General features: G+C 41.7%; 1 protein-coding gene and 1 long non-coding RNA gene across 4 annotated transcripts in view; one reads left to right on the forward strand and one right to left on the reverse strand.

Annotated features, from left to right (window-relative positions):
* Positions 1-9,666, reverse strand: part of EYA2 (EYA transcriptional coactivator and phosphatase 2) — an 87,267-nt gene extending 77,601 nt beyond the window's left edge. For 2 of the 3 annotated variants that reach the window (XM_086852964.1, XM_086852961.1), the window contains exon 1: positions 9,530-9,659. In XM_086852964.1, coding sequence (XP_086709090.1) covers positions 9,530-9,594 — 65 coding nt within the window. In that variant the 5' untranslated portion in view covers positions 9,595-9,659. Of the gene's footprint in view, positions 1-9,529 lie in introns of all 3 variants that reach the window. The other variant, XM_086852960.1, reaches the window with a different exon arrangement.
* A 7,824-nt stretch (positions 9,667-17,490) lies between these two features.
* Positions 17,491-27,715, forward strand: part of LOC111938215 (uncharacterized) — a 32,680-nt gene continuing 22,455 nt past the window's right edge. Inside the window, exon 1 of the long non-coding RNA XR_002868895.2 lies at positions 17,491-17,625. This is a non-coding gene — a long non-coding RNA (uncharacterized LOC111938215). The remainder of the gene's footprint in view (positions 17,626-27,715) is intronic.

The raw sequence follows: 27,715 nt of genomic DNA on the forward strand, positions 1-27,715 counted from the left end.
AACACGTCCTAATGAATTCCACTGAAGCCTGCAGGTAAAATCCTTCCCCAAGCATTTTGCCCTGATTGATAGCTTTAGAGCCTTCCTTCACACAACTTCGGCTCCTTTCCAGACCTTTATTTTTCCTTCTTTTTGTAACTGTCTCCAACGGGAAGTTGCACTTGGTTTTTTCACCGTACTTTTCTCTTAAAACTGACATCTCTGCATTGTAATGAAGGAACCCCTGGGTATTTGTGACAAATTAGTCACCAGCTAAAGAATATTTTCTTTTCATTTCTATACCAGGTGGAAGATATTAAAATCTCTAGAGGAATTTCACCTACTCTGCTACAATAAATCATCGCACAATTTTCTTTTAAAGTGACTTAATTTTACTGCCTCTAAAACTTCATCACAGTTAAAACAGTCTTCTGAACTTGGTCAGGGAGACTTTTATCATAAACATGTATGTATTTAATGATACTTTAAAAAGTAATGCAATTTCACTTTCATGCTTTAAATAGTGTTTTTAAAATATGGAATTATTCCTTTCTGAGAAGAAAACCCATGTACTACCATAGGTAGAAAATAGCAGAAAAATATTTTCCTTCTTTGTTTAATTATCTAACAAGGAACAGTATGAAAAAAATCTCCAGAAGATGCCACACAGTCTGTAAGAAAGGGAGAAATATTGCACTCACTATTTTTTGTTGAAGAACTTGTAAAGTAACAGCCAAAATAGAGGGAAAAAAACTGTAAAAACACTTAGGTAGGTCACTGAAGCCACAGGCCACTGAAATACAGCAAAATATTCAGTGAAGGCAGAGATTTACCTTTTTTTTTTTCCTAGAAGGCTACTACTATTTTAGTAGTAATATATTATTAAAAAATTGATACTCAAAATGTTTATTTTACAACCACACAGATTTTGTGTCATTACAGTGGGGTTTTCTACTCTATAAGACAGATAAATTTCTAGTTTATAATTAAAGCTAAATACTACACAAGTGACTTACAGCTTCTGAATAAATGGCTTCACGTACATTTATGCGCTCTTAATCATCAATTAATTTTTCAAATTATAATAGGTTCATTAAGTAAGCCAGCAGCAAAGAGTTCATTTTACAACAAAGTAACACCAAGACTGAAATTTAAGATTCCTGCCCCACCAGCAAAGGGAGGGCAGGAGTATGTCTATCAATAAATACAGCACACTAAGTCTACATCCAATTGTTTTTCCCTCTATTTGCCAAGGAAAGAGAAGAGCAGAAGATCAATTAAAAAGCAGAAATGTAAAACCAAAGCATTAAACACTACTAGATATTTAAGATCCCCCAGTGTTTCTTTCAAGTGCAGTGCATCACTCCCCCGCTTCTCCCGGGGGAGTTCCAGCTCCAATAATTACCTTCTGTCTGCTCACAGAGTTCAAGTTCAAAACAATATTCATTTTCCACTTCCTGTCCTAAACCAGGGCACAATGCTTCTGTGCATTGCTCAGTAACCATCCTGCTCCACCACAGACATGGTTAAACCACTGCTGGGATTGAATAATCCTGATTTGTGGCAGGGGGCTGGGGGAAGGAGAAGCCCTGGGCTTTATTTAAGAAGGAAAGCATCAAGCTCCAGCATCAACACATCTGAGTTTTAGCAGCAGCATCCTTTATTACACTCAACCAGAAACCAAGCATTTGTCTCCACACCCCTAATTTGCAGGGGGGCATAAGTGATGCTCCAAAACTAATCTAGCCCAGAAGTTTTGTTGCATCTCAAATATTTTACAGCAGACTCACTTGGCTTCTTCAGCCCCTTCCCCATCTAGTTCTCCTCCCCAAATTATATTAATCTGCTGCAGTGAACAGGAAGGATGGCTGCCAAACAAACAAAATGAAATCATATATAATAGGCAGAATACGCCTTCCTTCAAACCACAACTTAAGAGTTTTCAGGTGAAGAGGCACTGAAGAGGCAAAGAAAGCAAAGGTCTGTGAAAGTGGTTGTACAGAACATAATATTCCATTGCCTTGTACAGGGTTACACACATTTACAGCATTGATTATGTATTTCTGTTCAGAGACCTAAGCTTGCCTCTTATTCAGAGAACAATGGATTTTATTAAAAACAACATTCCTCTAACATAGGTATTTACACAACAGGCCACCAAGGCTAAACAGAATAAGGATCCCATACTTTTATTTCAATAAATTAAAGGAAAGCAGTGTCTGCCTTATTTTCCTGCTGCACACCTAACTCCACCAACACATTTAGGAGTACCAGCTCAGAAGAGATGTGATACCACGGACTAAGTCATATCACTGCAAACTCCTGGTGCAGGAGGTTACAACCACTGGGACAATAAGGGCTGTGGCACCTCCCTCTCTCCACCCAACTCAGATTTATCAGCTTTTTTAACTGCTGCTGGAAACATTTGCTGATTTGCAAAAGGCCACTGAGTGTGGACAGCACAGAAAGATATTGATTCTCACTCCTGTTCTGCAAGGCTCAGGCACTGAGGAACTTAGCTGGACTTGCACTGGTAGCAGTTACAATGGGATTTGAAAAAAAAAAAGTCTAAATATGCATTTTTGCAACAAGTACAGAAAGCTTAAAACTGCTCCCACTCAATAAGGGCTCAACCCTTATTTGAGTGAAATGATTGGGAACTGCAGTGAGAGCACGACTGGATCTAATACATTTATGCATAGTTGAACACAAGGAAGGAAAAAAATTATGTATTTTGCTACAAGCATTAAAGCTGACTTACTCCTAACTCTGTCTCAGGGAAGTAGTGTCAACACAGCACTAACCAAGTGTAAGCTAGCAAAAACCATGGGTTTGTAAATTCAAAAATAAAGTCAGCCTACAAAAAAATAATAAAAAGGAAAATTTGGATCAGTGAAAATAACATTCACATGTTTTACTTTAAAAAGTGTCGTCTTTCAGAAAAAAAATGGTGCTTTTTAGTTTGTTAAGGGGTGGAAAAAACAATATCTCTTTTTCAAATAAAAAGTATTGCTCAATTTTAGACAAGATTTTGTCTTGTTTCACCCACAGTAGTGGGGAAAAATAATAAATTTACATAGCTTACAAAAACGAAGTACACACTGTCAACATTTACTGAGGGTAAAGTATTTTCTAAATACATTTTGACTTGTCTTACAATCAAAGAATTGTCAAATAGTTGCAATTAAACTCTAAGGATGGTAACTGAGCACAGAAAAGCAGTCGCAAGGGGAATGAAAACGAGTGATACAGATCTATATTCAAAACTGATCAAAGTTATTTCCAAAGTAGCTGTAGGACAATTACACAGCAAACAGCCAAATCAAATGTGTCATCAAAAGACACGATTTGCAATAGATGGAAAACTTGTCTTTAAGACAGCTGATGAGCCTCTCTGCGTGGTGCACAGACAGAGCTGTAAATAACTGGGGCCCCCAGACAGCTTTGCTTACTCAACCTATTTAAAAAACAAAAATACTTCAGATGCCTGCCCCACTTTCCCCTCACTGTTTCTTGTGAGTGACTGAGTAATCCTAGAGGCATGTCCAGTTTTTAAGGCATTTGCTGGGGTTAAGGAACATTTACCCTGTCTCTGGAAGTACCTGGCTGTGATGCCCCGGATGAGTTTCTCTGTTAAATCTGTTCTTTCCAGGATAGACACAGGCATCAACTCTCCATGGGTTCACCAATTAATATCTGGGCTGACCAGTATGAAATAATTTTCTTTATTTAGGATTTTTTTTTTTTTATTTAGCTGGGCTGCTTTCCTTCTCAAAAGGAGGGATGGCAAATCAGAATTTCTGCACGAGGAGTCTGAACGTCTACAGTTAGATGTTCAAGCCAACAGCACAAACTTACCCACTTTCTCAAACCTCTCTGCACATCTAAGAAGGGGCAATTAAACCTGGAACTTCTTTGATTACTGCAACCCATAAAAGTAGGCAGCAGAGAGAAACCCTGTTTGCAGAGAGACATGGCTCTGGTCAAGCTTGAAGTCTGTAACGCTGATTTATGTAAAAACATTCCCAAATAAGTCTACCACAGTTAAAATAATTCAAGACTTCCATTTCCCTGAATTATTAAGTGGTGTTGCAGCAAAGGCAAGCTGAGGTTCCACCATGCATCAATTTCCTCTCCAAAAAGCAGAGGGGAGATGAATGACACCAGCATTTCATGCAGCACTCACGCAAAGACATGGACGTGAAGAAATCTCAGGTTTGTAACTAAATACTTTAAACATTCATTTCCTTAACAGGAAACCAGCTGGGAATAAGTTAGAAGTGGGCTATCATCAAGGAAGTTTCTAACATCTGAACAACAAACTTCAGTTCCACCAGTCTCTGTGCATCAATAACAAACCTTTCACCTGCTTTTCAAATTGCAAAGGCCCAAATCATATCCAGGCTCTCACAGCCCCGAGCCCATTTTCACTCTTTGTATTCAAACCTGGCAGCAACAACAACAAAAAAACCAACCCCAGCAGTCTTGCAAATAACAAAATCCCACACCCCAACAAAACACGCACCCTGCTTCTACCAAATAAATGTCAGTCAACAAATAGGCACAAATTTCACAATGGCTGAGGTCATTCCCTTTAAGTCATTATGGTTTGTGGGTGAGTTTTCCTGGTGGTTTTAACATTGGTTTCTGTGATTGCAGCTATGCTTATTTATGCATTTAAGGCGTATGATCTAATACACTTAGGTTTAACTACTTCATTCTTTTGACATTCTTTCCAAATTATAAAAAGGATTCTTGGTGTTTTCACTGCCTTGGTAAAGCAACAAAATTGATGTCCACATAATTTCTTAAAAATACAGAACAGCGTAAGTACTTGTTGAAAATAATTCAAAGGAAAAAAACCCTGCCCCAGACATTCCCTTCTCCAAGATAGCACATATTTTTGTTCTCTCTCTCTCCCTTTCTCTCTCCCTTGCTATTTTTTTCGAAATAGATGTTTTGCTGGCTTTTTAAAAACAATATCCAAGCCTTAAGAGTGATTCAGCTACAACTTATAATCAACACAGTAGTTCAGCTTATTTTTTTAAGCCCTTCTATTTTTACTGTTATGCTTTTAAAAAACTGCACATTTGCAGTATGCTTCAGTCACATTGAATCTTCCACAGCACTTTAAATTCTACAATAATGCTCATTTTATTCAACGCCTTTTGGTTATTATCTACCAGGGATCCTTGCTTGATAAAAATCAAAGAAGGCAATTTTCTACCTTTTTCTAATGGAAATTTAAATTATCTTCTCCCTCCAAGGCACAAAAAAGCCCAAAGAGCCCCCATCATCCAAATGAGGCTGGAAAAATTCACTGCCTTGTAGGAAACATTCAGAAACATTTTCAAGCAGCTGAAATGAAAATTTAAATTGTGCCTAGAGATGGGTGTGCACATCTCTCTCCCAACACTGCATGCAGTGCATGGCTATTACCTTGTATACAGAAGTCACGGTAAAACATTTTAATTTGCCTTTTTAAACTTGAGGTACTTCTGTATTTCTGGAGTCCCTGATACGGCTTTTTACGTCCCAGCATGTTTCTAATCAGCAGTAAAAAGAGTGGAGAGCCCCCCACAAGCTCTGTGGAGAGAGAAGGGCCCCATCCTGCGCTGCCCCTGCAGAGGAGGTGCCACCTCTTGTGGCTCAGCACCATCACAGGTACAGCTGTCCTGAGTCCAGCTCTGACCCCCCACACCAGCAAAACCTTATTCAGTGGCACACAAAACCCTCTCAACTTCCCAAGCCATCTCCCCAGAGCTGTAAAATCCCTCCCTGACAGCCACACACCCCGTGGGCAGCACAGCAACGCTGTCCCCTCCGTCCCCTCCACTTTGCTAATCGAACCCCAACTGAAACAATCCTCCACAAATTACAACAAACCTCCCCTGAAATTCCCCACAAACCTTACCACAACCCTGCAGCAGACTTCTGCCTTTCCACAGAGCCTCTGTACCTAAACACCAGGGAAAATACCTCAGCACGGCGCTAAAGAAGCGTTTTCCGGACACAGCAGAGGTGACAAACAGAATGAGAGCAAAGCCAAGATGCCATCTCGACTTCAGGCAAACAACCTCTTCTGACCTCTGGCAGCTTCCACACACTATTAAACAAAAAGTATTCTCTCCATGTTAATGAACCATGTACAATCTAACAGATAACGCTGATGTTAAATAAACATGTTTATATGTGACTCCTAATGCCAGGACTTAAGCAGCTGCAGACAAATAATTTTAAATGGGAAGGATTATGCCTGTGTAATCTTTCTCATCTCATTTTACACATCTTTGAAATAATTAAAGTACATCATTAAAGCACAAGCAGAAAGACTGAGCGAAAAGAGGTTTGAGTATTTTTAATTAAATATTCATTCTGTGACACACTCACTGGAACCATCCCTGCAGTGAACACTATTTTGGATCCAATTTTCCTCTCACACCTCTTGCAGCACTAAATCAAGATCAACCAAACAGCCTGACAAGGAAGGGAGCTGGATGGAGTTTTGAATGCTGCAATAAAAAATATTTTGTACAAGACCTAAATCCTTACTCCTGGTTTCTCCTCTCTCCTGCTTCAAATCTTGGGTAGCACCAAATCTACCTGCAAATGGCAGCACCTCCAGGCCCCAAACAGCCAACCAAGAGGAGCAATTATTTGCATGCTAATTGAAGGGCTTATCCTCACCTGATTAAAACAAGGTGTTTGTTAAACATCATTACTTGAGTTAAGATCTGCAAATAAAGATGAAGTATTGTTTTAAGAATTCGACTGCCATGAAACAATTGCTTTCTGATGGGATCTCTTAATGAACAGTCCCCACCACGACCACGATGGTCTCTCTGGCTTTGGAGCAGAAAAGGAAGGGAAAGATTTGACAAGTTCTCCCTATGCATATCAAAGTGAGCAAAATGGCAAGAGGTTTGAATACTTACTTTTCTTTTTTGTTGACGTATACTAAAACAAAAAAAAAATAAATCTTGTATTTTTTACTAAATTAAGCCACCAAAAAGGAGGACGCATTTCAGCCTGAATGGCTTTACTTTAGTATATACCATTGTTTATAATTCTGAATATACTTTTTGTTCCTAACTAATTTTCTCTCCTGTGCAGTACAATGTGAGATTTAATGAAAATAACGTGACTGTTATTCCAGAAGACTTCTCCATGCACAAATCAAATGTATATTGCTACTGTTGTGAAAAATACACAGATACAGGGTAACTAACTATACCCTGGGAACGGCACTATGAGATTTCCTTACATGGCCTACCAAATGACCCCTCCACTTACAGGATACATTTAAAATCTTTACATTAAAACTACAGTGTTCCATGGCTTATGAAAAGGATTTGAATTTGCAATTTCATTTAACAGTTTGTCCCGAATAAAAGTTATCCCAGCCAGGCAAAAATAGCTAAAATATATTTTCTTAGCATTCTAAGAACTTCTGCTAGTTTTCACATATTTATAAAAGCATTTTTCACTGCATAAGTAATCTTAACAATCATTTCCACAGATTAGGTCTAACAACCTGTGAATTTATTGCAGAAGGAATTTACTGCAAGGAATAATTAGTCTTCAGCACTGCTCATGCTTGTTCTTCGGCTGAAGACACCTTAAGACCATCTGGTTACTGCAAAATTTGGCACAGAAGAAACAAATCTTTCTGAAGAGAATTATAGCTGATTTCAGAATAGCTGTTGTACTATTACACATCATAAATAACAGTTGGGAAGACAGCAGAAAATTACTAACGTCTTTAATTGTTTTCTTTGTCAGCAGTGTGTACACATACACACTGACACACAAACACAGCCACGCAGACCTCAGCCCGATGTCTTGCAGGCTTGAAGTTAAAAATGCAACTAATATTTGCAGCATTAATAGCTAAATTTTTAAATTTTCAGGGAAAAAAAAAAGCATATTAACCAGCTATGCATAACAACACAGCAACACATGAGACTCTTTAAGTGATATTCTGAGATCAAGTTTTTTGTGTGAATACCTGAGTTTAATTCCTTCTTATAATTCGAGGCATAGCCGCACACACCGTGGAGTTGAATACATGGCTTATTGTTGGAGGGGGAGTTATCAACAACATTTTTATTTCTCCCTAATGAAGCTTTTCTAATGGAATCTAAGACTGCCAATGTTGTGAGGTATTTGAAACAGGAACCCGTTTCAAAAATTTCAACCAAATAATGGTGATAAGATTAGCGAGTCATGGGAATCGAGTCTCCACGTACTGTTTTAAAAGAAAATGAGCTGAGGGGAGTGGGCTAAACAAAGTAAAGCAAAACAAATCGATGAGTGTAAAACCAAAAGCATACACCACTTGTTATTTAGCCAAATGTTTTGACCTGTTGGTGGGTGAGTAGAAGAGGCACAAGAATTACGTGGACAATATGACTCTGTAAATTCACAATTCAATTTTATACCATACATTTACATTTATTTTTTTTTTTTAATTAAGAATTTTAAGTTAGAACAATTGAGTTATTAGCTGCTGTACCATTTCAAGTGAATTTTCAAAACATGCTTAAAAAGTTTCTGGAATGCCTCCAAAGCTATGAGTACTTATCATTTTCAAGGCATTTGTAGTGCAAGTCTTTCCTACTTGCTTGTGTTACATTTGAGGCAAGACAATTCCTTCAATTTCAAAGCAGGAATAAAAATTCAGCTTTATTAAGGAACAGAAACAGTTTTCCCATGTAAAAAAGGATGATAAGAAAGAACTTAGCCTGTCTGAAGCAACAAGTAACAGAACAATGCAATGCTAAATGTATGAAACTATCTAAGAAGCATTAATTTAGATACACAATTACCAGTTTAAATATATGCCATCTTTTGTGGACCAGATTGCCCTAATAAACACAGATGTGGACGAGCATGAAGAAATTGAGACACGTTTTCTCAATAAATTGGGGGAGAGGAAGGGGAGGGACCCGTCCACGGATGGCATTGCAGAGATAAGAAATTCTCAGTAAATTAATGAAGTCCACAAGAAAGACTAAACGACAAACCATAGCTGCCACTGCCTTTAACGGCGCTCAGGGATGCGTGAATTTCATACTGCGCCGGGCAAAAATTCTGTTAATATTTGATACAGACCAATAAACTGTTTATTGGTTCACTACATGTATTTTAACAATCACAACTTTATACAACAGAATATATCATCATTCGAAATCTCTGAACGACAGTAGCTGTATACCATGAATAATTTCCTTCAGAGGCCATTCACTGGCCTCAAGCACAATTTAACACTCAGAAAAGTTTACTTAAACTGCATAAATCACATACAAGTTTTCCTCATAGAATCAGCCGCGGCAAAGTGCAGCGGCTCATTTTATTTAAGCGCACGCTTCAGCTTTTAAAATTATTAATAAGCGGGGTTCGCCTGGCGGTGAGATGGAACCGCACGCTGCGCACCAATGAACTCCCCGCGCTGGTTCTCGGTGCCGGCTCGGCAGCCGCGCTGCCCCGGAGCCGCTCCGCGCTCCCCGCGCCCCCCGCCCCGCGCCCGCGGAGCCCGTGCCCCACTCACCGGCGGTGCAGCGCGGAGCCGCGGCGCTGCGGAGTGTGCGCGCCCGCCGCGGGCGCAGTGAGCATGTGCGAGGCAGGCGCGCATGCCCGCGGAAGGGAGCGCAGCGGAGCGGGGCGGCGGCTCCGCGCCCCGCGCTGCGCCCCGGGCGCGCCCACCCGCCCCCTCCCCGCCGCGCCTCCCGCCGGAGCCGCCCGCGGGCTGCGCGGGGCGCGGCAGCAGCGCGGCACGGCGCGGAGCTTCGCCCTGCGCTCCTCTGACCTGTTGCTCGCCCGGCACACCCGGCCCTCCGCCCCCCGCCGCGGCCCGACCCCGGGCCCGCCGGCCCCTCGCAGCGCCGCGGGGCTGCCCTCACGCCGCCGCCGCCGCCGTCGGGGCGCACCTACCGCACGCGTGGGGCCGCGGAGCGTCCCGGAGCCCGCAGCGCCGCGCTGCCCGCGGTGCCGGGCCGGAGGAGGAGCCTCCCGCGGCTCCCCGGGCCCCCCGCAGCCCCCCGCTACTGTCACGGAGCTGCTCGGGCCGCAGGGAGCGCGGAGCCGGGCAGCGCTCTCACCGGCGGCAGGTACGCGCCGACCGCGCTCCATCCCGCCCGTGGCTACGGTTAATGCTGGTGCTATCAGCGTTCATCGAGCTGCGAGTCCTTGGAGGAAATTCGTCCCGTAGAACTTGGACCCTTGAATACCGTGTGAATACCACCTTGTCTGTAGCCTCTGTTGCCATGAAAGCAGTCACTTCCACTACAGTGCTTGTGTTACGGATCTCTAGCGACAATTTTGAAATACCAGTTTAAAAGGAAGGGCTTTTGTTGACATCTGTTTTGTCTTACACGCACAGTGCCACAGAGCCGTGGGTCCTGCAGACCTGCAGAAACAGCGTCACTCGCACAAGCCATCCTTCTGCACTCACAGAGCATCACACAGCTCCTGGCTCCCCAGAGGCCGAAAGCCTGCCCATAGTTCCCATCACCTCGAGCGACACAGAACGGATCTGTGGCTGTACAGAGGTGCTGCCCCATCTCTCATGTCAGAACAAAACCAGAGGCAGACTGTCATGTGCCCCTTGCGCTCCTGCCTGATGTGCTGGATGCCTCAACCAGGCACCTCATCTGCTCCTTTGCACACCCAAGAGAGGGGCAGGAGACGCCTTCAGACGGTTTATGCTGGGAAGATGGGGATGGGATATCCCACCCATGCCCCTTCCCTGAATCCCTTTGTGCTTTCATCCCACGAACAGCTTCCCCTTGCCCATGCTGGCCTTGTCCCCGCTCAGGTACCAGTTTCCCCCTTCCACCGACATACCTGCTCGCTGGGGCTGCAGCCTGGCCACGGCAGCATTGGAGTGTTTCATTTCCACACCCTGCTCTTCCTCCTTATTTCCCCTTCTCACCAGTCTGGGACAGACTGCAGTTCTCCAGTTCTGTCTCTCCAGCACTGGGAAGGCATTGGAGGAGACCTGCAATTCCTTGTCCCGACGGCTTTTATTACACCTAGCCCTTTCCTCAGGAAGGAGATATCCCATGAACCGCAGTGGAAAAGCCAAAGGAGCACAAAGGGTGTTGAGTTCAGGGTTTGAACAAGCTGCAGCCCACTCATGGATTTAACTCAAAATTTTGACAATGGAACAAAAACATCATTGCAACGAGACAGCTGTTTTTACTATCAAAATCTCTCAGATCAGTTTGACTGCAAAGTGTGCTCCTACAATCCAAAGGAGACAAAGCTCCCAGCATCAGTTTGGAGCTGGCAGGCTTCCTAGCATGAGCTACCTCCCGCCAGCCTAGAAAAACCAAAGCTCTTTCAGTTGTTATTCCCCATCAGTTCTCGACACTAACCCCCTGATTTCCCCATGGATTATCTGCAGTTCTGAGTTTACGCTGCTCTCACATTAAACTCTGAGTAATCACTGGCTGGGGGGGACTTCCTTGCTGCCTTTCTCACCTGTAATTGTGGTTCTGGTGAGGAGTCTCTGAAGTACGAGAAAGTCCTTGGATCCATCTTGAAAATAAATCTTTTCCTTCCTCCCCCTGCCGTGCCCAAAAGCCTGATTGCCACATTAGCTCCTTTTGAAGCCGGTTTTAACAAGTGAATTCATATCTAAAAATGCCTTGCTTGCAAAATTCTTCCAACCCCTGATTTCACAACATATTTGAATATATGCTTAGTTTTATGCATGTGAATAGGCCTACAACAATCAATACAATTATTTACCTAAGTGCTTAAAGTCAGGCAGGTATTTAAGAATTAGTATTGTTTGTGGTAATGCCACGGCAAGCCAGGCAGGGACCAGGACCTCATTGTTTGTTCAGCACCCTGCACACAAAAAGACACTCCTTGTCCCTTTCAGTATAAGTAATTTTTGTGAGTTGTGAGTAACTTGTGAATCAGTGCCAGAAACACCTTTCTTGAGCTGGTGAGTAAACATTATTTGTCTACTCTAATATCCTTCTTATTTACCAAAAACATTGAATGCAATATTTAGAAAAGTAATAAAGGCACAGTGGGAAAATGGAGGGCAAAGAGGAAGATAAAGGGTTGGGTTTTTTTTTTCAATTAGGAATTTTAAGTATTTCCATCATTGTTAGTGTCCAGGAAAATGCCTATAGATCTTAAAAGCTATTTAGAAAGGCAAGGGAATAAATAATATGGCTTCTGCCCCATCTGTGGGTTGGTGTGCATGGGTCAGACAGCTGCATGGGGTACAGGCTGCAAGATGAGAGACAAGGAGCCAGTCCTCATAGCTGGATTGATAATAAGTCTTCATTTCATCAAGCTGGGGCATCATCAGCCTTGCAATACCAGGGGTTTCTCAGACCAGTGGAATTTATATTTTTTTTCCAATCAAAAACCAAGGCAGGTTTAGAAGGTGGTTTGCTTGACTTATTGCTCTGTGCTCATTCCCACATCTCATAAACTCAAAGACTAAATGGAAACAGTCCAGAAATCTCCACATAGTCACCAAATGGAAATGCTCTTATTCATTGGGCTGGGTGCCAGTGTCCTGCACAGATTTAAGAGATAATGGTCCTCTTTTGACCCCTGAGCAGCCAGACAATGCCCTGTTCTTAGGGAACATGGGGAGCTGTCTTCTGCCATACCCTGGGATCCAGAGGGTTTGTCCCACAGTGTGGGACAGCCACACTCAGCCTCTCTGAGGAGAAGGTGAACAGCTAGATCCCAAATTTTACTTACTGTGGAAATGTATTTCCCTTGAGGAAACATTCCCAGTTTCTGCTGTTGACCTCATTGTCAAAATGAAGAGAGCTACATTGCTACAAACAACTTGTTTTTAAAAACAAGAAATGAGCCAGTATTGAACTTCAGCACCCTCCCTGACAATTAAGATGTGATGTCAACCTCTATCATAAACCAAGGTGAGGAGTCCTCAAAAAGGATACAGAGGATTTACTGGGGTTCTGAATATGGTTACCCCTGAGCATAGAAACAGCCCAAGTCAGAAGTCTCTTTCCAAAGTGTAAGAATTTAAAAGTAATGCATTTTGGGCTCTTCCTAATTGTTCTCTGGCCCTTGGGTTCATGTTTTCAATTTCTCTTTGCAACCACAATGCTGAGTAACTTAGTTGTCTTCTAAAATTAAAACTGAGAATCTCACATTTTCATGTTTTCACATGATGCCAGAGCTCAGGCTTTGTGGGGAAAAAAAACAAAAACAAACCCCAAACACCCCAACCCTCACATTTTAGAAGACTTTCAACAAAATTGCGAAAGTTGGCAACCATAATATTTCCTAACACATTATTTTGTGGATTCCAGTGAAATTTCATTCTCAAGGCTAATGGTTGCTTTCTCTCTGGTAAATGTCCTGAATTGCTGCTGCTGTTATTGTTAGAACATTGTTAATTTATGCAGTAATTTAAAAACAGGAGAGGTACTCTGTCCTCAAGTAATTAGAAGATAAATAACACAAATCTAGATACTATTTTAAATTTTTTTGCTGCACAGCTCAATAGGATTATGTAAAAATTACCTATTTCATGTATTAGTGCTCAGGTCTGCAAGATACCAAGGGTCTGATTCTGGAAATACTCTAAATATATTTAATTTGAATACCACAAGACTACCCCCAGTGCAATAAAGCATTTTGGGTGGGACTGTGCCATCTGAGGGGGCTTAACTGTGCTGTGCTTGGTTGCATTTTTGGTGCCAAAAAGCTCTGCTCTGTGTAGGATGAATTTTTCTGTGGATAACAGGAGCTGTGTCAGGATCTGAGTGCTAACATTTCCCATTCAGAATCAGAGTCATCAATTCTGAGATTATTCTTCTTATTTCTGAGAACTCCTTGTTTGCAAAGTCACAGGCCACAACATTAAACACATTTTATCTCAGTCTTTGGTATTGATGATAAGCCAATATGTTTATTCATCAACATTCAGAACATTTGTAACTGATAAACAAAGTGCATGTTAGCTATTAAAGCTCAAAATTAGGCAGGCAGTAAAAAGTAATCTGAGAGCAGGACTGTAGCTACTGATACTATTGAAGCTGGTCTTAAAACATATGGTTTCCAATCATTGACACAATGCACAAAAATAAAACCCAGCAACTGAGGAGTGCCTGATCTATTCACCACTAAATGATCAAATATGCCTGTTTGTTTTTTAGTTTTATGTCCCTTTCCTCTTTATGGTTTTCAAAAGTAGAAGCTTGCTATTTAATATTAGCTGAAGATTTGGCCCTTTGTACTGGCTGCAGACGGGCTTCATTAATCAATTTCCACTACTGGATTGAAATGAAAAAAACCAGAATATTTTCCTTTTTTTTTAAAATAGTCTCCCACTATTTTGCTTGGAATTTCTCCTGTAGAAACAGTAGATCCCTCTACTCCATCCTTCCTGTTTCCTCATGCTTTAGCAGAAAAATGTTTTCTACTATACAGACAATGCAATTTCACAAATAAAACATCTTTTGCCAGAAAAGGTGTGATTTGTTTCAGGCTGGGATCCTGCCACTCTTACTGAAAGCATCTCTAACAATAGGAGTTACCCAAATTTCATCTTTGAGCACAGGTGAAAAGCAATAAGTTTGCATGGAAAGGTATTAAAATGAGAAATAAGTATTATGACCATTTTGGTCTTTTTCTTCATGAGCTTTTTTCCAAAACCTCTTTTAATAACATAATATGAGATATTAATATGAGATAATAAAATGCTTGTGTTGTGCTGCCTGCATGGAGCATTATATGCAGATACATCGTTCCTGCTGACTCACTTTGCCACGCGCAGCTGTGAACCCAGATCTGGATATGGGAAATGCCGAGGCTCTGCTGGTGGAAGGAATGATGGTCTGCAGGAGAGATTTGAATACCTGATGCTGAGCGAAAGCAATATTTTAAAGTTAAGGTTTGATGTTATTTCAATTGCCAGCAATAAAAAAAAAAAAAATGACTAGGAAGAATTTTGACATTGATCCATTTGGAGAGGCATTGCAGGATTGGGGGGATTTTTTTACACTAGAGCAGAGCTGAGAAATGACCAATTTTCAGTTCTAATCAATGTGTGAATCAAAAGCCAGAGTAATAAAACCTATATTATCTTTTAATAAAAGCCCATTCCCTTTGAAACTAGTATGTGTTGGTGATCCAAAAGGAAGACACATGGTCCGCGCCTGTGGCTGTGAGTGAAAACGGAAGGGATTTGTGCACTTATTTTCTCATGGGTCCTTGGCTTTTTAAAAATTTTTTCTTTACACTTCAGGTGAAACATTTTGTAGATATCAGCTTCCTCCTCAGGGAAGACTTATGAATTCCATAAGCTGGCAAACCTACTCATGAATTACAGCTTCTGGCTCTGTTTCATTATGACTAGAGCAGTGTGCATGAAGCAAAACATAATTTGGGGCCGTCACTGAAGTTGCCTCTGACCCATATAAAGTTGTATCTCTCTCTATGAAGTCGGCTGGTGTTTCAGTAAGCCAAAAAAAGCTGAATTTTGGGTGGGCTCCAAATTAGGCACTGGTTGGCTTTTGATGCAACGGCATCAAAGTGCTCTGGCTGCGGCTGCAGCAGCAACTCAGCAGCATTTCTGGTACACAGAGGCTAAGTAGTCTCCCAGAAATCTTTCATTTAATTTATCTTGTAGAACTGTGAATATTTTAAAAGTTCATTCACACTGGAATCAAAAGCCCTTCCTCTTCCAGCTTTATGTAGGATTTTGACTGCAAGGAAGAGTTTGATTTTAGGGATCAGAATGCAAGCACTCCAAAACTTATTTAGCATGCCTGTCCTAGTGGGAATGAGTCTCATTATTATGTACATTAAAATTGATAATCAAAGACAAATGCTTCAGTCTGTTATTTTAAACTTGGAGAATGTTTACTTAAATTCTATCTACTTTCAGTCAGGAATTCTCATCTGGCTTTCTGAACTGTTCTCTATCTTTAAAGCACCTTTCTTTAAATCACACTATACTTGATGGAAAAGAAGGGACAAATTCAGTTGTACTTTGAATGTAATTTAACTGCACCATAGAAACAGGCTTTCAAACCTTTCATCGAACTGATTTACGAGCGGAACTAAGGTTTGCTTAGTAGAACATTTTCACAGTAAGAGTTACATTCCCACAAAAGGGAATGCTGTCAGGTGGAATGACCATGAGTCAATTCTGCCAAGCCAATCGCTTTGCTCAGATAAGCCAATCTGGCTGCCACAAAACTTTAATTAGAAATTTAACACAATATTTTAAAAATTGCTTTAAACCATGGCTGTTAAGTATTTTGAAACAATCTCAGAATACAATAGATGCTTAAGAGCATTTTCCCAGTTTCCCATCATTAGTAGTCACTGGACTTTTAAATTTGTTTAACAAACTAATGAAGGGGCAGATGCTGAAAGAAGTTGAATGTACCATAGGAGATGTACTTCCAGAGAGCAATTTGTACTACATTTAATATTGCTTGGGATTACAAATTGTAAAGTTCCACCCCAAATTAAAAGACTAAGTGCTCTTTGCTAATTCTTATGCAAATACAGTGAAATTCAAGAAAATCAGATCTATTCAGTCAGTGCTGGGAAATCACTAATAGTGTATACTCAATTTTTTGGTCATGCATACAATAATTCCCTTCTTGTTTATTATTACAGAGATCATTTGCATCTTGCTAATCCATATTACAGGCAGGAATAAGCCCCATCCTCAGTCTGTGAGGCCAAGAGCTCCATGCATCCTTCCAATAACTCATTGGTCACCCTTTAGGAGTGTAAAGCAGGGAAATCAATATGATTTATAGTTTGGGGGCAATTCTCTGCAGATCAATTTACCCAGGATAATTCTTTTAAAAACTAACTCTGGTAAAATGTTTCCTTTTCTTTCTGTGCTCAAGAAGATAATTGGAGTAAAATGTTCCCTTATGCTCCAAAAATGTGACTTTGCATGATCTGATTTTTGCTTAGTTTTTGCTTAAGCCTACATGCCCCTACTGCTCCTGTGCACTAGTGCAGAGGAGCAGCACTTCATGTCCTTCCTTGGCAGAGAGGAGACAGGCAGCTCTGCCCTACACAGCCCAGATCAGTACTGACCCATGAGATTCACTCCTCTGCTTGCCTGTGAGCAGAGAAACTTTCAAAAAGAGGTTATTCTGAATTGTGGGAGGTATTATGATAAAATCTCCGTCTGGCTTGCAGCAATTTGAGTACTTCTACCGCCTTGTTTATACCATTTTAAATATCTAATGAATACAATATGCTGTCCCCAAAATAATATTGCATATAAGGCCTGTAAATTTAGAGTTGAAAGTTTTATAAAAGAACTTGGCACATTACCTCTCTGTAAACATTAACCGAGCGTTCCTTAAAATGCTTTCCCAAGCTTCTATTGCACCCAACAAGAAGTCAGGGGAGTACAGGTAGCCAGGATGGAGTGCCAATGCAATGGACAAGCTTTCTCTTGTTCCACTGTATTTGGTAGATATTTTCCCACCTCTAACAACTGTTCACTTAAATGTTGTTTTTCAGGGAGCAGCAGATGCCAATATATTCCTGAGGGAAGGGGCCCAGGAGCCAAGAGTGGCTGCAGCACGGGCAGCGATGGGTGCCAGCAACGGGGCCCAGACGTGAGGAGCAAAGGATCCGTCCAGGGAGCCCACTCAGGTAGGGACAGGAGGGGGCAGAGAGGAGCCCAGAGATAAATCACCTACAGCACAGGACCAAAGTTCATCCAGAACACACTGGGTGGACACACAAACGCCTCTAGCCCAGACAGGGACTGCGGCTGAGCCTAAACTCCTGGGCCATGGGCAGGGGCTGTGTGGGGGCCCAGGTGAGGCTGCTCAGAGCAGTGAAGGACTCGATACACCCAGGGTGCTGCCAATACCTGGAAATTGCTGTGGTCCAAATGAATCTATTTGTTTGCTTGAGTTTGGTGCGGGGCATGAGCAAACAGGCTGGGATAACCAGGGCGCCAAGCGACAGCTTGGGCTGGAGTCCAGGTTCTTGTGCAACCGCAGCCTTGGGGCAGGCAGAGCTGGCAGTCAGGTGTGGGACAGCTGGAGATGGGCTTGGTGGCCAGCAGAGTGCCCATGGTGACCTGTGTGACTGCTCTCCAGTCACGGGCTGTCTCTGGCCACCAGCGATTTGCTGGGCCCTGCTGAGTTCTGTATATAAATAACATTTATGTGACTCTCATGGCATAGACCAAACTGGCCCTAAGGCTTGGCTTGTGGCAAGAGCTGTGCCCAACTGGGGCAGGAATAGGGAAGGCCCAGATGGAGGAATTTGTTCCATGAAGTTTTCTTGCCTCTTTCTGCTGCATGCAGTCTGTGAGAAAAGCCAAGTTGTTTTTCTCCAAAACAAGTTGATGTCTCTTTAGAGCAATGAATGAGATGGATCATTTTCCTTCTGCATTGTGAGGTATCCACATTGCTCTCTTAGAACACATTTATAGAAACTAATAGGTATTTATATACATATTTATTGTCACTTTTTTGTTTTTCTTTTTGCATTTATGAGCTGATGGGAAATAATATCTTGATTTGGGAGAAAATGATTTTGCCACCAGTCTTCGTGAGCCTCTCTTCATTCATTTCAAACATTGCCCATTTTAACATTAACTTCCAGAGGCGCCATGTGCCAGTACAATACAGATCAGAAATATTGAGTGCATTACAAGTAGCAGGTTACACTTCAAAACACTTGGTTCACAGTGTTTGAGACCATTAATCATTTTTATTATTCTAAGGGACTGAAAGGGCTTAGAAACTTTGCCTAGGAAGCAGTATAGATTCTGAACAGCTGCACTACGACTCCTGCTCACATTAGGTTTTGGACAGACCATTGATTTTCAGTAAATGTTCTTGGCGGCCAGGAAGTGCTGAAACTGGCAAACTTTCTCTCACAAACCTTTTATTTTTTTTCTTTTTTTTTTCCCTCTGAAATGAAAAACATGCTGGTTATTCTGATTTAGATCATCAGTATGGCCCTGATTTACCACTACATCACACCCTCATAAAATTGGAGTATCAAGGGACCTTAGTTACAGGCCAGACAAAATCAAATCCACTGCAGGGAGCACATATACAGTTTTGCAAGATTTCTTTTTTGAGTCTGTGTTAGTAGGCTCTGTACATGTAAACTCTTGCATCTGTCTTTTCTTTGTTGTTACGACCATTATTAACAATGAAGATACCCAATACATTTTGGCTGTATGTGAATTCAGATTTTCAGAATGGACTGAAAAAAACATTGCACTTAGAGAAAAAGTAACACATCCACAAGCTAACAACGAAGTATTATCTTTACCTATGCAATTGTGTCTGCACTAAAATGACATTTGATTTCGTCTCTCTATATTTTTGCATACTTTGTTCTGCAAATGAATATACCAGACACTGTACAGAGAGATGACAGGATACTTTATCCTGAGTTTCCTTCCTGGAAGTTACACTTTATTACTTGTAAACTGGAAAATACAACCTGCATTGTTCCCAAACCCATGGAATTGCTTAAGAAGAGAGGCGTCTAGAACTAGCAACATTTTAAAGAGAAAATTGGACTGTAATTTGGACTTGAATGTTGGACTTGAATGCATAAGAAAATCTCAATTCAATAATAAAAAAGGCTGTGTCAAAGAAAATGGCATTCTAATTAAATCTTATGAACATTTTGGAGACAAAGGGGGTAGATAAACACCATTTGCATCCCCTAGGCAAAGCAATAGCACTCTTTCTTTTATTTAACCTTTCTACTTCTTTTTTCATGCCTGTTACAAGCTCTATTGGTTGGGTTGGGCTTTTGTTTGTAGAGAGGGAGAAAGTTACTAAACTGGAAACCCTCCTGCCCTGCCAGCAGAGGTGGAAAACAAAAAAAATTCAGTTGCCAAAACCTGGAATTATGTTCTGAACATAATGCAGTAATATTTTGATATTTTCAGTTGGGCCATTTAGAATGGAAATAGAATTATATCATATTTGAAAACAGTTCTGGAAACAGAAAAGCTGAAGTCTTTGTAATTGAATTTTTCTTGAAAAAGGTTCTTGTGAAGAGCAGTTACAAAAAGGAAGTATTGTAGATGGGTCAGTGAGGAGTACTGCAGGCAGAGAAATAGAAACATTTTCTGTATTTGACATTTGCAGTCCTATAGAAATCTTCATATGGAAAAGCCTCTGGGGAAAAAATTCAAACAGAGCATCTGATGTGATTGGCCAAATATTCAATATAAATGAGGCTCCCATTTCCTTGCTCAGTAAAAATAAAATTGCTGTTTGTGGGTTTTTGTTTTTGAAGTTGGGCCACAGACAAATCTCTTTATTTTGCTTGTTTCTTTATTTGTTTGTTTTTGTTTTGGGGTTTTTTATTTTTTTCCTTTTTTGTTTGTTTGTTCGTTCATGAGACAGTAAATTTCTAGTTTTCATGGCTTTCATAAGCTCAAACCAACTCGTGCTAAATGAAACAAATGAGGTCTCTCAAACTCTGTACCTTTTAAAATCTCATGATTCTTGAGTGAGTGTCACAGTGTGGGTGTGGAGGCAGCAGTGCTGTGATTTAGTGCCCACAGGGGTGGCACAGCTGCCCAGGGTATCAGACAACGAGCCCACTCGGGCTTATTTATAGAGACCCACACGCTTTTCATCTCCCTTTGGTATTTTTATTTCAGTAGCATTTAAGACCCCAGCCTTCCTGCACTTTCACATGAGAAAACAGTGCCTCTCCTGACGAGCTGAGATTTTAAGACAGGCGGAAGAGGGGAGAAGGAAGAGAAGGGCTCCCTCATTCCATCAGCTCGACTCTGGGTTCCCAACAGGAAAACTGGGATACAGAGCCTTGCCCATTTTGAACTGTGGTTTTTGTGTTTTGGTTGGGGTTTTTTAAAGACAGTCATGCTTTGGGATTGCACAGAAAACCAATTTGCTGCACAGTGCCACTTAGAAAGTGAACTCGTGTCTGGACAATTTTCCACCAGAGCCTGTCCAACCTCCCAGACTGCTTTCTTTTGTTGCTTTTGGGATGAACTTGACTTTCATCGCAGAGAGCTCTCTCCTTTGTTTTCAAAGGCTTTTTCTGCCAAGCCAAGTAACTGTATTTCTCAAGCACAGTCCTCTGAAGGCACTGAAGCATGTTGAATACAGAAGAGTAATTTGTTCCCTCAGGCTGTATATGTCTTGTATTAAAAATTACAAGATGTGAATCTGTGGCTGTGCTGGGAGCACACACTGGATTTGTTGTATGGTGAGAAGAGAACAGGTTATGGTTAATCTTGTTCATTCACTGAAGATAAGAGAGGCGCTGCCCTTTCTGCTTTTTTGTTTTCTTGGGTCTGGATCAAATCCCCATCTGTCCATCAATGTGAACAATTGTGTCTGATTCAAGAGTGCTTTGATTAAAAATGATATAGCTGGAAACACCCTTTTTACTGAGAAGAAATGAATAAGGAAATGGCCCTCATGTGTGAGCTTTTGGGGAGAGACTGTCTGCTCAGCTTACAGACCAGTCAAAATATGCTCTCCAGCAGGGAAATTAATAAACAGACCAGTTTCAATAGATGGAGATTTAAGGGCAGGAGACTAATGTTGTTCTAAAATTCGTTTGGGTTAGAACTTAAATCCAATCTTAATGAGGTCATAGTAGAAAATTAATTTATTTTCTATCTTCCAAACAATATCTTCTTTGTTAAACAAGAAAATTGGAGAGATTTTTTTTTTGATAATTATTTTTATATATGCTCAAAAATGTGCAAAAGCTCTGGCCCCTTTCATTTCCTGAAGACAATCATGATAACCTTAAGTGGACCACATGAATGTATTAACCTCATATTCCTAAGTGTTATGTAGAATTGAAAAACCTCCGTTCTCTGGATTTCCTCTGTATGGGATGTCAAGAATGATATGAAAGAAGTGGTTTTGTAGTGAAAATACAGAAACTGCTGAGTAACAGCAACATGAGTATACAGGGACCTGGTTTGGACTAGTCTCCAGTGGAAGTGGTGGAAACTCCATCATTCAAAACATCAAAGTCTTATGACTGTTGAGAGTCTCGCAATACCGGGTGTTTTTCTTAAATCTCCAGCTTCTGGAATCAATGAATTTGTCAGCATTTCCATGTATTTTACATAAGCAAACCCACAGACGAGCTACTGGTGTTGCTACTTGTGGAGAAAAGCTCAGAAGCTAGGCTGAACAATTCAAATAGTAAAATACAAAGAAGAAACAGTTCCTGATTTGGCAGATCTGGCAGATCTTTATATTTTGAATCTGCAAGTTTGCCCGTCCCTCAGAAAATAAAAACAGTGGCCTATGAACAAATAAAGAATTGTAAGATGTGGTGTGGACGTCCTGGGATCCTGGCATACTTCAGGAATTCCCTGCTCATCCTTTACCTGTGGCTCTTTGGAATCCCACAGGTGATGGGTGGGTGTTTTACAGAGCTGCTGCAAGGCAGGGAAGGGGCACAGTGGAAGGGCTTAACAAGTAAAGAACTGCTGGGATCCACATCTGGGGCTTGCCTTTGGATCTGTCCTGAGCAAGGGAAGAATGTCACTATGTATCCTAAAATCACTGGTTTTAGGAGTGATTTCCAAGTTCAGTGTCCTGCATGAAGTGTGAAAGTTCTCCTCATCAAAACATGCATTAATTTAGCAACAGAAGACTTGGCAATGCACCCTCAAGGAATGGATAACTCTTCAGTGGCAGAGTCACAGCTGACCCAGGGGAAGAGCAGAGGTGACTGATGAGAATGGGAACCTCTTGACATAGGTGATGTCTGATGGCTCCACACTGTGTGCAAGCAGGTAACACTTCAGCACCTGGGTGGGTCTCACTTGGATTTTGGAAGGAAATGAACGGATGGCAAGGCAGACACTTCAGGGAAGAGCGACTTGATGGAAGTGGTGGTATAATAATGCTGAGATTACTCTCCTGTGGTCAGGAAACTGTTTCTCTGCTCATCAAATCTAGATAGATCTCTGTGTCTCATGGCTGCAGACCCTACAGTCACAGGGAACACCCAGAACAGTGTAATGCAGCTCTGGTGCTACAAGGGCTTTCCAAGAGGCTGCAGAGATGCCTGGAGCTCAATTTACACACAACCTTCTCCAAAATCCACCCAGGGTGGGCCACCACATGGCCAAGGCACCATTAGCTCTCTGCCAGCCATGCAAAGCACCATCTTTGCACTGAAAGCAAAGGGTGGGTCCTGCCAGAGCATTTCATTAAAATTAAAATGCACTTACAGGTAGATTCCTAGAATTTCACCTTCCAAAGGGTCTGAGCTAGTCCTGCTGGGATACAAAGAAGTGATTCACAAAGCTATTTCTAACTTGCTGCTTAGCTGCTTAAACCATCACATGGCAACTGCTGCCTTCACTAAATGGAAAAGAATATTCTTTACATGCAGACACAGTTTAATGTCTTTGCCAAAGATTTTTTTCACCTCCTCTGCTACCCTGAGCCATCACCTGCTAGTGCTTGTGGCGTGTAAATTGGAGAGTTTTCTTTATGAGTTGCACATAAAATCCACACCTCTGGTCATGCATGAGAAACTGCTGAAAGAGCCCGATACAGCCCTGAACGTGTTCCCTGTTTTATGGACAGGACCTGAAGGTTGTTTGCTTTTCAGAACTGCACCATGTGGCATGCCTGACCCTGCTGGCACTCACAGATACTAAATGACACACACTTGGCAGGGTACACAGCTGGCTAATTCTGCATGCAGCTTACCTACAGACTGGCTTTAAAAGCAGCCCAATTAAATGATCCAAGGGGTCAGAAGAAAAATGAAGGCATTGCTAGAGGAGTGAAACCTTTTCTACCTCCTGAGGCAAAACCTACTATTTTCACAGTGATCAGGGAAGAAACAAAGCAGAACCGATGTTTTCCCTTTAAAAAGAATCCTATTTTACATTATTTTGTTTTGATCATTATCACACTTGATATTAATTTTTGATATTCTAAAAGAGCGATTCTCTTGCTATATGAATATTATTTTAATACTGATCTTTTTCTTGTTCAATAACTGTCTGCTTCCGTGGGATTAATTTTATAGAACTGTTAGTTTATGTGAGCAAAGATAACAGGGCCTGCCTGTTGTTCTCTGTCTTAGTTGTTGAGAGTTTTTCTAGTTGGGCTGGTATAATCTTATTGTCATTTGTGGGACAGAATGGGCTTCCCAAATTAGTCTCCTAGTTAAAAAGACATTTCAAAATCAAAGTTATCTGCCTAACAAAGGGAAAAAGCACTTGTCACAAGTTTTCACAAATCTGAATGGCCTTCTTGAGTTTTTAAATGATCCACCAAGGGACTTTGCATGGGCTGCTGCCAGGAGCACAATGCTGAGCCAGTGCCCCACAGTTTGCAAAAGCCCAGGCACAGTTTGTGGTCCCAGCTCTGCAGGTCAGTGGTCACCAGGCAATGCAGGAGCAGCACATGGGTGTTTCCAACCTTAAAGTATTTGCCATCTCAATTCTGCTCCGAAGCAGTGATGAGTTTTCTCTGGAGGCATGCCCAGCCCTTTTGGGGAATATACCTCTTGCAAAATAGGACATGAACTTGTGTTTCCTTGATTAAATCTTGTGGTATGCACACTTTGAGAGTTGCCCAGCAAATGCCTTCTGCTTTTGACAGCGTGGATCCAAAGATAGCTCACGCTGCTGCTGTCTGGGCAAACTGTTTTTCCTTCTGCTGCCTATAAAATAGCTGGAAAATCTTCTTGGGGGAGAAAGATTTCTGGAAACTCTAAAGTGAGCTGAATTCCCCAAGTCATTACACTTGGTTAGTGTCTTTCACAACACTGCTAAGCCCTGGGTAATGGTATGCATAACCCCGAAAAGCAGAAACAGAAAGACAGGAAATTATGGCTGAACTAGTGTTTTTCTTAGGGCGTTTGTGCTCACTGTTGGAACAACCAGTGCCAGGTATTGTGAAACACAGTGAGAAGCCCCTTTTCACCTAAGTTTCTGTTTAAAATTCAGCCAGATTATAGTGAGATATGAAAATCTCTAGAAGAGGTATTCTGTAAAGGCAGGAAGCTGCTTCAAGAAGTGTCACTGCTTCTCTGGGAGTCTTGGGTACAGCCAGGTCATGGTCCTTGCCAGTCAGACTGTGCTGCTCATCCCACAGCTCCAGCATCACAGGGAGGTTCCCTCACCAGTGTAAGGAAAGCTCAGTTGATGCTTAAAACAATTGTGATGTGCTCTTTGAGCTTTTTGGGGTTTTGATTGTCCTCATAGCTGTGATGATGTTCGATGCACTCCATGTATTTTAAATGAAGGCACATCTCATTATCTAGAGCCATACCATTAGGCCTGGTGCTTTAAAAACAGCTCCAAGCACTGCAATGCTTGGGAAAAAGCTCTGTGTATTCCAGTGGGTGTTTCTGTGGTTATCTCTTTCTTGTGGGCCCCTCTGAATAAAACAGTCATTGTGTGAGGCAATTCACAAAAATGCCGGTCGAATTGACAAGCTTTGATGCCGAGAGGGTCCAACTGTCCCGTTCCAGGACACCCAGGAGATCTGACAAGCCCCTTGCCCCCTGCTCCAGAGAGCAGAGTTTAAAACAGCCTGAGTCAGGCTGTGTCACCTGCCAACAGCTTTCCTGAGGGATATAAACCACAGGGGAGCAATATTTGTTGAAAACCATGTTAAGAACTTTATGAATTCGGCTCTTGCCCTGCCTGGTTTCTCCCCACCAGCCTCTCCCCACCTGAACCTTTGCTGTCTGTGTGACTGGCCAGCCAAAGCCTTGCTTTCTGCAGGTCATTCAGGGCAGATAACAGCAATTGCTTTGGAGAAGGGAAGCAGCAGCAGGAGAAGCAGCCCTTAAACCTTCAAAAGGGGTGAAAAAATCAAGTGCAGTTATTAGGCAATCACAGGAAAGGAGTAAAAGAAGGACAACAAATCACTTCCAAGTTTATATTGACAAACGTGAGCTTGCAGCCTTATACCCTCACAAATTAAAAGTGGCTTATTCCATATTTTGACAGAGAAATGGTGGAGTCTCATTGCACCATTTGGCTCCAATGGCTTTTTAAGGTCTTGATGTATCAGCTCAATATTTTTATTAGAAAACAGATGAGTTTTGTGTGGCCTGAGGAGCTGTGCAGACGAATACCTGAGAGGAGTTTTGCACACGCCATAAGGAACAGATCAAGCCTTGCTCACGCGTGTTGTTCATTTACACCTTGCAGCACACGCAGCCCAGCGCCTTCATCTCAGCTTCGTGCTAAATCCAGACAATGAGCCCGATTCACCACTGCATTCCTTTATTTTTACCTCAGGATAATTCCTTTCAAATCAGAGGACAGACTGGACTAACCCAGTGGTTTGTGTGCCAAAGAAATCAACACTACAAGTCTTTGAGCTTCCTGACCTGCTGTTTTGCTTTAACCTTCACTTTGGGGTTTTTTATCCTAGTTGGGGATCTTGATGGGTTCATAGTTGTTGGAGGCTCCTCTGTTGTCTCAAGAGAGGCAGTTAGGTGCTAGAATTAAATACTGAATGACAGATTTTTCATAGCATGGGAAGAGCAAAACAAAACAGCTGTCTGCAGAAACCTGAAGGAGCAGGAACTAGACTGCTCTTTAAAAATAAACTTGGCATTGGAGATGGTGACTGAGATAAAGCCATAGCCAAAAATGGTGAATATTTAAGATGCTCAAAAATATTCCTATGTTAGTGGTTTGCAAATGTGGGAACAATATATTCAAGCTTTATTTTCTTTAGCATGTTCTTTGGCTTGAAGTGAAGTTCAACATTCAAAATGACCATGTAATAATGGAACCATTTCAGTCAATCTCCTGTTTTTCTGTATTCAATCAGATCCACTGTCTCTAGTGCCAAAAATAAGTTTTTACTGAATTTTACTTTTTTAACCTGATGGAACAAAAACCAATGGAGGATCAGCAAACTGAGATTGAATGATACAAATCCAAGTTCACCGAATTTGCCTGTTTAAACTCATTAAGGAAGTGGGCTACTATAAATATTAATGAGATTCTAATTTAACCAACAAAGTAATGCATGATGAAGGTAAAGGGCTGAAGGAACTCAACAAACCAGATTATGGTCTTGATGATACAAATCTTATTACAGTATTTACTTGTATATTACATATGTTTTTATATGGAAAGCAAAGTGAGAAGGAGCAAATAGTCCATGGTGGTGTTTTCAGAGCCAAACTGAACCAAACTAGTTCTGCCTCCACTGTCACACTGATGGGTTCTCATGTGCACACCCCACAGGAAGCGAAAATTAACTAAAAAATTCATCTTCCCCATCAAAGTGTTTCAGCTGACCCAGGCTGGGCTGCTGCATGTGTGAAGGAATGTGGTGTGTTTGTCCCCAGATGTGACGTGGGATGGCAGGAGAAGGCACCATCAGGAACATGCAGCAGGGAGATGCTTTCTCTGCCATAGCCAAGAGTGAATTACAAGAATGCTGTTTGCCAGTGCTGCCATGTACGCATCAGTGAATGATCCCTTTGCTCACCATCTTCACTGCCTGCTGAGCTGCTCGTGTGCAGGGGCTTGTGCAGGGGACAGTGACCATCTTCATGGGGGAGTGCGGCAGGAGGAATGTGTGAGAATAAAATTTCTGTAACCGTGAATCCATTTTTGCATGCTCATAACAAAAGTCAGGGCTATTTCAGCAGCCTAAAGGGTCTGTTTGGGGGGACACATCCCAAAGCCTGATTTGACAGTCTTTATGCACTGTTTGGCATTGGGGATGTTATCTCCATATTGAGAAAGAGCTGA

The sequence above is a fragment of the Cyanistes caeruleus genome, chromosome 16 (genome assembly GCF_971803275.1).
Source record: "Cyanistes caeruleus chromosome 16, bCyaCae1.hap1.1, whole genome shotgun sequence".
NCBI lineage: Eukaryota > Metazoa > Chordata > Aves > Passeriformes > Paridae > Cyanistes > Cyanistes caeruleus.